Source organism: Mandrillus leucophaeus, unplaced genomic scaffold (assembly GCF_000951045.1).
Source record: "Mandrillus leucophaeus isolate KB7577 unplaced genomic scaffold, Mleu.le_1.0 Scaffold380, whole genome shotgun sequence".
NCBI classification, from domain to species: domain Eukaryota; kingdom Metazoa; phylum Chordata; class Mammalia; order Primates; family Cercopithecidae; genus Mandrillus; species Mandrillus leucophaeus.
In genome coordinates, this window is record NW_012104032.1 from 396,015 (window position 1) to 407,355 (window position 11,341).

At 43.3% G+C, this 11,341-nt stretch overlaps 1 protein-coding gene across 1 annotated transcript in view; it reads right to left on the bottom strand.

Moving 5' to 3' along the window:
- Nucleotides 1–8,455: 8,455 nt before the first annotated feature.
- Nucleotides 8,456–11,341, bottom strand: part of LOC105547205 (olfactory receptor 6J1-like) — a 5,523-nt gene continuing 2,637 nt past the window's right edge. The window contains 1 exon segment of the mRNA XM_011990710.1: nt 8,456–9,512. Within this exon segment, the coding sequence (XP_011846100.1) occupies nt 8,456–9,512 (1,057 nt within the window).

Here is an 11,341-nt window from a genome sequence, read left to right on the forward strand (position 1 = left end):
CCAAATATTTGTATGTTATAAACAACGTACACTAAGTGCCTTATACGTACATATTTGCATATTTGACCAATTATTTCCTTCCTTGAGGTAAGATTGCAGGATTGAAGGGTGTGCAAAATGAAGCTTTTGTTTTGTGTGTGTGTGTGTGTGTGTGTTTTTTTTTTTTTTTGAGACAGACTCTTACTCTATCACCCAGGCTGGGGTGCAGTGGTGCAATCTCGGCTCACTGCAACCTCCACCTCCCAGGTTCAAGCAATTATCTTGCCTCAGCTTCTTGAGTAGCTGGGATTACAGGCATACACCACCCTGCATGGCTAATTTTTTGGTATTTTTAGTAGAGACAGGGTTTTTCCATGTTGGCCAGGCTGATCTTGAACTCCTGACCTCAGGTAATCCACCCTCCTCGGCCTCCCAAAGTACTGGGATTACAGGCATGAGCCACCATGCCCGGCAAAATAAAGCTTTTTGATAAGCAATGAGAATAGTTTATAACAAGTGATCAGAAAAGGAAAAGCAACCCAGCAGAAAAATAAATGTTTTATTTTTGTGTACGTGGCAAGAAATATGAGTAAGTAATTTACAGAAGAAGATATACAAATGACCAGTGAATGATCGCTTCTCGGCCTTTTGGCTAAAATCAAGTGTACAAATGACCAATGAAGCCAGGCCCAGGGGCTCATGCCTGTAATCCCAGCACTTTGGGAGGCTATGGTGGATGGATCACCTGAGGTCAGGAGTTCGAGACCAGCCTAGCTAACATGGTGAAACCTTGTCTCTACTAAAAATACAAAAATTAGCCAGGTGTGGTGGCAGGTGCCTGTAATCCCAGCTACTCGGGAAACTGAGGTAGGAGAATCACTTGAACCCGGGACGCAGAGGTTGCAGTGAGCTGAGATCATGCCATTGCATTCCAGCCTGGATGACAAGAGCAAAACTCCATCTTGAAAAAAAAAAAAATGAGGTCAGGTGTGGTGGCTCATGCCTGTAATCCCAGCACTATGAGAGGCCAAAGTGAGTGGATCAGCTGAGGTCAGGAAGTCAAGACCAGCCTGGCCAACATGGAGAAACCCCATCTCTACTAAAAATACAAAAATTAGCTGAGCGTGGTGGTGCACGCCTGTAATCCCAGCTACTCGGGTGACTGAGGCAAGAGAATTGCTTGAACCCGGGAGGCAGAGGTTGCAGTGAGCTGAGATCGTGCCATTGTACTCCGGCCTGGATGACAAGAGCAAAACTCCGTCTCAAAAAAAAACCTCTCAAAAAAAAAAAAAAAAAAAAAATGACCAATGAACATATGAGAAGATACTCAACCTCACTAGCAATAGAAGAAGTACATAACAATAATAAGATACTATTTTTACATGCAGGTTGACAAAAATTTTAAAGATTGACAATAGCTAGTAATGGCAATAGTGAAGAAGATGGATATTTTTATACAATGTTGGTGGGAGAGGAAATTGTTGTCACACTTTTGGAGACAACTTGGCAGAATTTATCAAAATAATTACTGAAATTTAAAATGGTCATACACTATTAGCCATGAGTCCTAATAGCAGGAATTTATGCTAAAAAAAATTTAGCACCAGTAACAAAATAGAAGAGATGTGTCTTCATTGGTTATAAAAGTGACATCCAAAAATGAATTATATAACTTTATGGGTATGGTAAGCCAAAAATAAAATTCTAAGCACCCTGAACCAACTAAATGGACCCCTCCTCTCGACCAAGGGCATTCTAAAGTAAACTTGAAATACTAGTTCAGGCCATGATGAGAATGGGTGGTCAGACATGCCACATTAAACCTTCCTGCCTTTGGAATTCAGGCACAGCTGACCAGCATTAACATTAAAACAGTCTTATACATTAAGACAGCACAGATTCTTGGTAGCAATAAGATACCAATATGACAGATAGCAGGCCCTGGAAGAAACCAAAGTATTTTGCTCCAAAATATATTGCTTTAACATATTTTGAAATAACCCTGCAAAGCTGTCTCTTTAAGCCTGATAAGAAACAGGTTCTGTTCTCTCTGAACCCTGCTACCTGAAGACTTCATCTACATAATAAGAACCTTGGTCTCCACAACCCATCTGAACCCAGACACTCCCATTTATTAATTCCAGGGCTTTAGATAAACTGTCGGCCAATTGCTAATCAGAAAATCTTTGAATTCACCTTTGACATGAAAGCCCTTCCTTGTCCCCCGCCCCCCTTACTCTCTCCACCCTCAACACCCTCCCTGCTTTGAGTTGTCCCACCTTTCCAGATCAAACCAAGGTACATCTTACATGTATTGGTTGATGTCTTAGGTCTCCCTAAAATGTATAAAAACAAGCTGTAGTCTGACCACCTTGGGCATATGTCATCAGGATCTCCTAGGGCTGTGTCATGGGCCATGGTCACTCACATTTGGCTCAGAATAAATCTCTTCAGTTATTCTACAGTTTGACTCTTTCTGTTGACAGTATTTACATGGAAAGATTTTAAAACTCAAGTTGCAGACAATTCATATAATGCCTTCTGTTTTGTAAAGTAAAAGTTATATGTGTGAATATGAATGAATATATATATATATGTTCTAATATATTCTAAGCATAAAATATGTTTAACTAGGCCAGGGGTGGTGGCTCACACCTGTAATCCCCACTACTCAGGAGGCTGAGGCAGGAGAATTGCTTGAACCCGGGAGGCAGAGGTTGCAGTGAGCCAAGATTGTGCCACTGCACCCCAGCCTGGGTGACAGAGCGAGACTCTGTCTCAAAAAAAATATATATATATATGTATATATATGTTTAACTAACAATGTTGACTGCTACAGAATAGAATTGGCTGGCAGGACTTTTCACGTTTTACTTTATACACTTCTGTACTGAGATTTTACAATGAATGTGGATTTTCATAATTAAAAATATTAAAAACAAAAGTTTTCGAAAATTGATTCTAACTTCGGTTTACACCTATGATGTCAGTTTCAGGAATGCGCCCCCTCAGATGGGAATCAGGTCTGCTCACCTTGTTTTGTAGGGGTCCTGCACGAACATACACCTAAATTGGCAAAGCAGGCAGACGCAAAGAGCATTAGCAGAATGTCTACTGCCCCTCCGCCAAGCCTCAGGGCTATGTAACGGCAAGTGCAAATTCAAAATAAGTGGCTTATTATTTCTCTCTGTTGAAAATAAGGGAAGAAAGTTCTCCCTCTTCCCTTTCCTTATGCAGTTACCTCAAAAAATTTATGAGTTCTTTCTCTGTCTCTTTGAACTATAAATAAATCTTTTTAAATGGTAACTAATCCTCTGAACAGCATTACAACCCAGGAATGTCTTTCTTAAGGACCTGGGAAATATCTCTTTGGAATCATCAAGGAAGATAGCACCTCTATTCCCAGTCCTGGCGGGAGGGGAGGAACCTAACTTCAGAACCTCTTGCTCCTAAATTACCTCCTGTTACAAAGATATGTAAAGTTTATTTTTCCTTTGGATAAAGCCAATTAGATAGAACAGATGATTCACCCCAATTACCAAGTGAACTGAGGACAAACTGTGTGTGACAAGTGGGGTTGTCAAGTCCTTTTACTTGAGGATTAGTTGTTATTTATCTTGAGAAAAGGTATGCAATTAATTTTATTAGTATGTCTTTATAAAAAAAGGGTGACGTTTATTTCTGTCTTTGCAATCTTTTTAGAAGATTGCCTGTGATGAGCATTATATTCTGGTTCAATGCTTATTCAATAATAAAACTGTTTTATTTCTTTTCAACCTTTGTGGGCCAGTTTTCTGAGCTGGGGATAGATTTTGTTTTTAATTCTATTTCCCAACAGTTACAGAGTGCCAGACCCCCTTGCATACCTTCAGAAGCCAAGGCCACCCCCGGCCGCCTAGATTCTGCCAGCTGCATCCTGGAGAAACTCTCTGGAGCCACTGGGAGAGTAAATGAAGGCCACAGGCAGATGCAGGCTGTGGAGGCCACAGATATGTTAAAGAATAAAAATCATGTCATAGACTAGAGAGGTCTGTGACACTTTGACATGCTCCCCCAATCCCCAGACTTTCTGGGACTGGACCACTGGCCATCTTTAAGCCTCTGTTTTCTAAGGAGTTTACAGCAGAAGCTACCTCCCGTTTGGTCTTGGAACTAGAATGAGTGTAGAAGTGGGAGCAAGTACAGACAGCTAAGGCAAAGTGTGCAAGCCGATGAACTTTGCCCTCGTGCCCCTTTCCCTGTATCTGAACCCATTTTCATTTCCTGATGCTCACTGCCCCTCAGGAGGTCCTCCCGGTGCCTGCAGGCTTCTTTCTCCTTTCTAAGGGGCTGGACTGCTTTATTTAGTGGGAATACCCCAACTCAAATCCAAGCTAAAATTTACATTTTCAAAAAGGACTCTTGCTAAACTGCACATATTTTCACTTTATTTAGTAAATACTTAGCATATCTGGTGTGTGAAACACTGATGTAGGTTTCTGGGAGAAAGGGTAGGAGACCCCCAAACTAATATCATCCAATCGTCTGCACTGAAAGGGATTTGCTATTTCTTGGGGAAGATGTTACAGGTAGTTAGACATGAGCAGGGCAGGAGAGGGCTATCTCCCACCCACTGGGAATGTCAGGTGATGGTTCGGCGTTTGTCACATTGCCTCTCTAAAAGTGATAAATTGGCAGCCAGGGAGAGGCCATTATCCTGAGGGTTCACACCTGTTGCACTAAAGTGTTAATTGAATGCAGATGCCAGGAAGAAGCAACTTTCTGGGCATGCACATTAAGAGACAAAATGGCGGAGTATGACCTTCCAGGGACACTCCACCGGAAAAGGGAAGAAAGCCTCAGGTGGGCATGGGTACAACTTCCTAAACACGCTGTGTATGCTCACTTCCCAAGAGTAAGGGGGGCACTGCACATGCAGGCAGCACACCCTAAGGGAAGAATCATGGGAAAGGGACCAGCCTATAAAGTCCTAGGATCAAGGTTACACACTGCACTTTACCTCGGTGCCCGCTTGGGTCTCTTCCAAGCATACTTTCCTCTCTTTGCTGTTCTAAAGCCTTTTAAAATAAACTTCCACCCCTGCTCTGAAACTTCCCATGGTCTCTTTTTCCATCTTATGCCCCTCAGTCAAATTCTTTCTTCTGAGGAGGCAAGACTTGAGGTTGCTGCACACCCGTATGGATTCGTCTCTGGTAGCTCAGATGCCTTCCACGGCTAACATATTTGGTACTGTGAGACTCAAGTGTTTGCCACCCCTGACAAAGACAGACAAACACACCAACCCCACAAGGCATGTTAAGGCCTATAAGAAGGAAGTGTTTGCTGTGGGCTGAGAATGGAACTGCTAGGCTAAGGGTTCACCAGCGGAAACTTGGACGTATGTTGCTGGTTTTAAATCCAAACTTAGAAGCTTTTGGTCAGTGGTTTGAAAGACTTCTGAGAGAGTCTATGAGTCCCCAAATGTTTTCAGTGAAACATTGCTGGTAGAGAGAGCATGGGTTCTGAGGCCATCTCAGAGTCCTACACAGGGAAACACCGAAGTCTAGCTTCTTCCTCTCCCCTAATCTGATCCTAGAGACTCATGGAAGTCTCCACAGAAGACTGGGCCTCACAGTCTAACTGCTTTGCCAGATGTACAGTAACAGTGTGCTTCCTCTAGAGGCACAAGGTGTCCTCACAAGCCCTACTAGCCAGAGTCTAAATCTTGGGGCTTGGGGTCCACTCAAAGAAGCAGAGTCTTTGGCACATGCAAGACATCCTCAGTTTCTACAGCTCCCATTCCTGGCCTGCAAACCCCCAACAACGCTCCGTTTACCTGAGCTCACCTTTCATCATCTGTTCTCACGGGATCTGGTTTTCCACTTTAGGAGGATTGTCCTTCTGCTTAGACTTTAAAATGTTATATGAAATTTCAAGGTTGTAAGAACTGAGAGACTGAATGTAAAAGTGGACAACAGCCAGATCATATATGACAACAGAACTCTGACTCAGAAACTCCAAAGGGACCCTCGAGGGAAGCCAAACCACAACCAAACCTCTGAAGCACTTGGCCCAGAATGGACAAGACTTGTTCGTGACTGCCCACTTTCCTGATTTCTGAAGCCCCCTCCCCTTCCACACTTCTTTCCAATTCAAGACCAATCAGAGAAAGCCAAATATGCTTCCCAAATCAATCCCCTAAGATGTCCTGCTTCTAGTTAGCTCACCTCCAGCTCCCCATGCCAAAACCCTCCAGTCAGTGAATACCCGGACCATCCCTGTTTTTTCTATGAAGCTTTCCACTCACCTGCCTGCCTTTGACGCTCTGCCAAAGGCAAATGATGGTGGCTGACTCCCCTGATATAGCCAGCTCTGAATAAGTGGTATCTGTGCTCATTTGAGTGGTCTTCATTTATGTCCACAGAACTCTGCAGCAGTTCCTGAGGTATGCATATGTCCTTCTGACCAGTTCCACGCAGAGCATAGGGGTTAATTTAGCAAACTGGATGCTGCAGCACTGGTGGCCAAGCAGGACAAGAAATTAAGCCTCAAAGATTCTGATGACATTGAAAAGCTGGTTTGCACTGAGCTGAACCATAGGCCTAGAGGGGGGCCAGTTAAGCATCCCAGGCAGTGTTTGGGCACCAAGAATTCAGACTAAGAGTGCAGTTAAAAACACATTCTTGGCTGGGCGCAGTGGCTCATGCCTGTAATCCCAGCACTTTGGGAGACCGAGGTGGGCGGATCACGAGGTCAGGAGATCAAGACCATCCTGGCTAACACGGTGAAACCCCATCTCTACTAAAAATACAAAAATTATCCGGGCATGGTGGCACGTGCCTGTGGTCCCAGCTACTCAGGAGGCTGAGGCAGGAGAATCACTTGAACCTAGGAGGCAGAGGTTGCAGTGAGCCGAGATTGCGCCACTGCACTCCATCCTGGGTGTCAGAGCGAGACTCCATCTCAAACAAAAAACAAAACAAAACAGATTCTTTTATTTTCTTTTTTTTTTTTTTTTTGAGACGGAGTCTCGCTCTGCTGTCGCCCAGGCTGGAGTGCAGTGGCGCAATCTGGGCTCACTGCAAGCTCCGCCTCCCAGGTTCAGGCCATTCTCCCGCCTCAGCCTCCCGAGTAGCTGGGACTACAGGCGCCCACTACCTCACCCAGCTAGTTTTTTGTATTTTTTTTTAGTAGAGATGGGGTTTCACCGTGTTAGCCAGGATGGTCTCGATCTCCTGACCTCGTGATCCGCCCGTGTCGGACTCCCAAAGTGCTGGGATTACAGGCTTAAGCCACCACACCTGGCCCAAAACAGATTCTTTCCAGGTGTATGGAGCCAGAAAAGGGGAGAAGCTATGCTTGGTGGAGAGAGAATGAACTTTGTAGTCAAGCTGCTTTTTGGTCACAAGAATCTAAGACCTTCTCAAGACGGCTCAATAAAAAGGGATTTGATTTACAGGTACAGGCAAAACACATCAAATCCAGGAAGAGGAATCAAAACTCTACCAGCTCCAGGCCTAGGAAGCCATGAGAGAAGAGGGCTCTTTGTGTTGTGCCTCTGCAACTGAGTGGGCTCTCATCTGTCTCTTCTGTGTTTTTCTCTATACATCAACTCCATTCTCTCTGAGGGGCAGACTGGTTTCCTCTAACTACTCATCAGCTTGTACCTGGCACCAAAGTGGCCACTCCAGCCGCCAAGCCTATTGCTGCTTCCAGGGGAAACATCGCCCTTGTGTGGAATAATCTCTGTGTTTTTTGCTTCAATTTCTCAAAAAAGGGGTTATCTGTTTGCACAGCTCATCTGGTCCAGCCAAGCCACACAGGTCATAGGTCATTGGCCAGTCTCTTAGGTGCGTAAGTATCCCTGCAGGTGATGGGTTATGCCTTCGGTCAGATTATCCATCCACGGATCAATCATTAGTGGCTACGGGAACAGGGCCATGTCTTACATAAGAACACAAGCATATTGGATATTATGAACATGTTCTATTACAGAAAGCAATATTATTAAATAACACAGATGACATACACCCATCATAATCATTGCGAATGCCCACTAAGAAAAAAATGGATTACAGGATATGATAGTGGATTAGAGAATAATGAAGGTTATTTCTAAAAAGATCCTGCAGAGGATGGAAAGAAAGAGGGTCCGTGCAGAGAAGTTCAGGAAGGACTTTGTGTCAAGCTAATAGAACAATTGTGTTCGGGATCCATAAAGAAGTGGGGCCAAACATGTTAGGACTTTAGGAGGAAATAGACTGCATGGCCCTTCAATTCTTACAATATTCATTGTGGATAGGTCTTAGAGATCATCAAGTCCAGCCCTGTTGCACTTCAGCTGAGAGTACTGAGAGTCAGAATGGCTGGTGACACAGCTGCGGTCACAGATTAAAGTTAAAACCAAGGCCAGAGTTCAAGTCTCTGTCTCCACAGTCAGTCTTTCCACTGTAGACTATAGCTAGCTCACTCTTTCACTAAGGCAGCTCCTCTCTTTCTAACACTGGAGCTTTACACAATACATACATGGTGGAGAAGAGCAAGCCCCTCCTTGGTGGTCTTTGTTGGAGGACAATCTGCTCCTCAGCACTGCCCTCATCCTCTTTTCTAAAACTCCTCAAACCCTGACGCACGTATCCCTGAGGACTCCCTGCATGGCGTCATTCCTCAGAGTACATATAAAGGGATTGAGGAATGGAGTCATCACACTGCTCAGAACTGAAGGGATCTTGTTGATCTCCAGATATTCTTTCGGGGAGGGAGTCACAAAGATACACACAGTGATACCACTAGAAATGATGACTATGGTCAGGTGGGAAGCGCAGGTATTAAAGGCCTTCTTCCTTCCACTTGCAGAAGGAATGGGCACTATTGTCAAGATGATGTATGTAGAGGAATAGGCCGCGAGGACTATGCAGCAGAGGATGACCATGGAAGAAAGCATAAAATCCATCAGCTCGATGGCAGTGGTGTCTGCACAGGCCAGGGCCAGCAAGGGTCCACCGTCACAGAAGAAGTGGTTAATGATGTTGGAGCCACAGAAGGGTAGCTGGGAGACGAGGATGGTTGGAAAGAGCACAGACAGGAAGCCTCCCACCCAAGAGAACACAACGGTCTCAATGCAGACAGGAGGTCTCATGATGGCGGTGTACCTCAGAGGGGAGCAGATGGCGGCATAGCGGTCATAGGACATGACTGTCAGCAGGAGGAACTCAACTGTGCCCAAGGAAAAGTAGAAATAGCACTGGATGATACATCCGGCAAAGGAGATGGTTTTATCTCCAGATCCTAAGTTGGCCAACACTTTTGGAGAGATGACTGAGGTGAAGACGATGTCCAGGATAGAGAGGTTGCACAAGAAAAAGTACATGGGGGTGTGGAGGCGGGAGCAGGACAGCACAGTGGAGATGATGAGCAGGTTCCCCAGAAGAGTCAGCAGGAACGTGGGCAGCAGGAGCACCAGGAACAGCAGTTCCGCCTCCCTGCTCAGGGAAAACCCCAGCAGAACAAACTCAGTCACCACTGCAGTCCAGTTCCCCACGGGCCTGGTGGGCCTGGCTCAATTCTTCTAACAGAACAAAGGAAGGTAACACTTAGGAGAGTGTTCAGTGTATGAAACCCCATGGTGCTCACTAGAAAAATATGAACATAGAATATGAGGACTGCCAGTTAGACATGTAATCCAAGTTTAGCTTGGCTTTCAATTATTTGCCTATCAAAATGGACAAGGTTTTTGAAGATAATAATGTACACTGTTAACGAGGGTGTCCTGAGACCTACACTGTCACAGAGTTCATACGAACTTTCCAAAAGATAATTTAGCGATGTGTATCGAAAACCTTAAAATTAAGCAAATTCTTAGATTCAGAAATTGTACTTCCATCCTGAGGAAGTAGTCATGGATATGTTAAAAAGATTTTGCCACAAGAATATTCACCACAGAATTTTTTACAATAATGAAAATTTGGCAACAACTTTAATATCCAGAAATGGGGGATGAAATAAACAAATTATGGTACCTTTAAGAAGTAACACATTATGTAGCCATTAAAAATTACATTTTACAGTAACATATAAATGACAAAACATTCAAAATGTATGATTAAGTTTTAAAGCATTATTTTAAGCATTATTTATTTATTATTATTAGGTTTTAAAAGTGTTTTTAAAACAAGTTATAAACTTGTACTGACACCATTGTGATGCCATTTTGGGGGAGAGATGTAAATTAGCAAAGGCCCTAGAGTAGCCAAGAAGACATTGCTGAAGAAGAAAGTTAGGGAAGGGGCTCGCGTTGGCAGATATCAAGACTTATAAAATTGGAATGATTAAGGCAAGATGGTATTGGCACAAATATACATAAAAATGACCCATGGAACAACATACAGAGCCAAGAAACAGACCCACACAGATGTGGAGCAGTGATATGTGTCAGAAGTGAAAGAAGCTGGTACTGATGCTTGTCCTCAGGGGAAAAAGTAAAATTGATTTCCAATCTCATGTCAGACACTAACATCCACTCCAGATGGACAAAACACTTACATATAAAAATCAAAACTTGTAGAAGAAAAGCTAGAAGAATGTTGTTTTGGCCTCAGAGTAGAAAAGAATCTACTAAATAAGACCCAAAATAGTGCTAAACAGAAAAGAAAATATTAATAAATTAAGCTACGTTAAAATGAAGAATTTCTATTTATTAAAAGATCCTTCAAATAAAGTTAAAGGAAAACCACAAACAGGAAGAACATATTTATGCCACAGATAATGGACAAACTTTAGTACTCACGTAATTAATATTTTGATGCATACAACGCAGTAAGAAATAGATAAGCAATCCAATAGAAAGATGGGCCAAACATGCTACCTGAAACTCCATTAAAGAGGAAAGAAACATAGCTAATAAATGTACAAAAAGATGCTTGATCTCATTAGTAATTAGGGAAATACAAATTAAGACACTAGCAAGATACAATTTTATATCCACTCTATTGTCAAGAAGCAAAAATATGACAATAACAAGTGTTGACGAGGATGTAGAGCCTTAAAAAGTTTACACTGCTAGTGGGAGTGTAAACTTATATAACTGCTTTGGAAAATAATTTGTCATGACCTTGTAAAGATGAACATTCACATACTCTGTGACCCAATAATTCTACTCCTAGGTAGAGAAACTTGCACATATGCCCCAGGAGACAAACAAGAATATGTATAGAGAAGGGGGAGAGGGGGAGGGAGGGAAAAGAGAGAGGGAGGGAGGGAGGGAGGCATGAAAAGGAGAAAGGAAGGGAATGGAATGAGGGGAAGGAAAGGTGGGAGGGAGGGAGGAAGGAAAGAGAGAGAAAGAAAGAAAAGAAAGAGAGAGAAAGAAAGAAAGAGGAAGGAA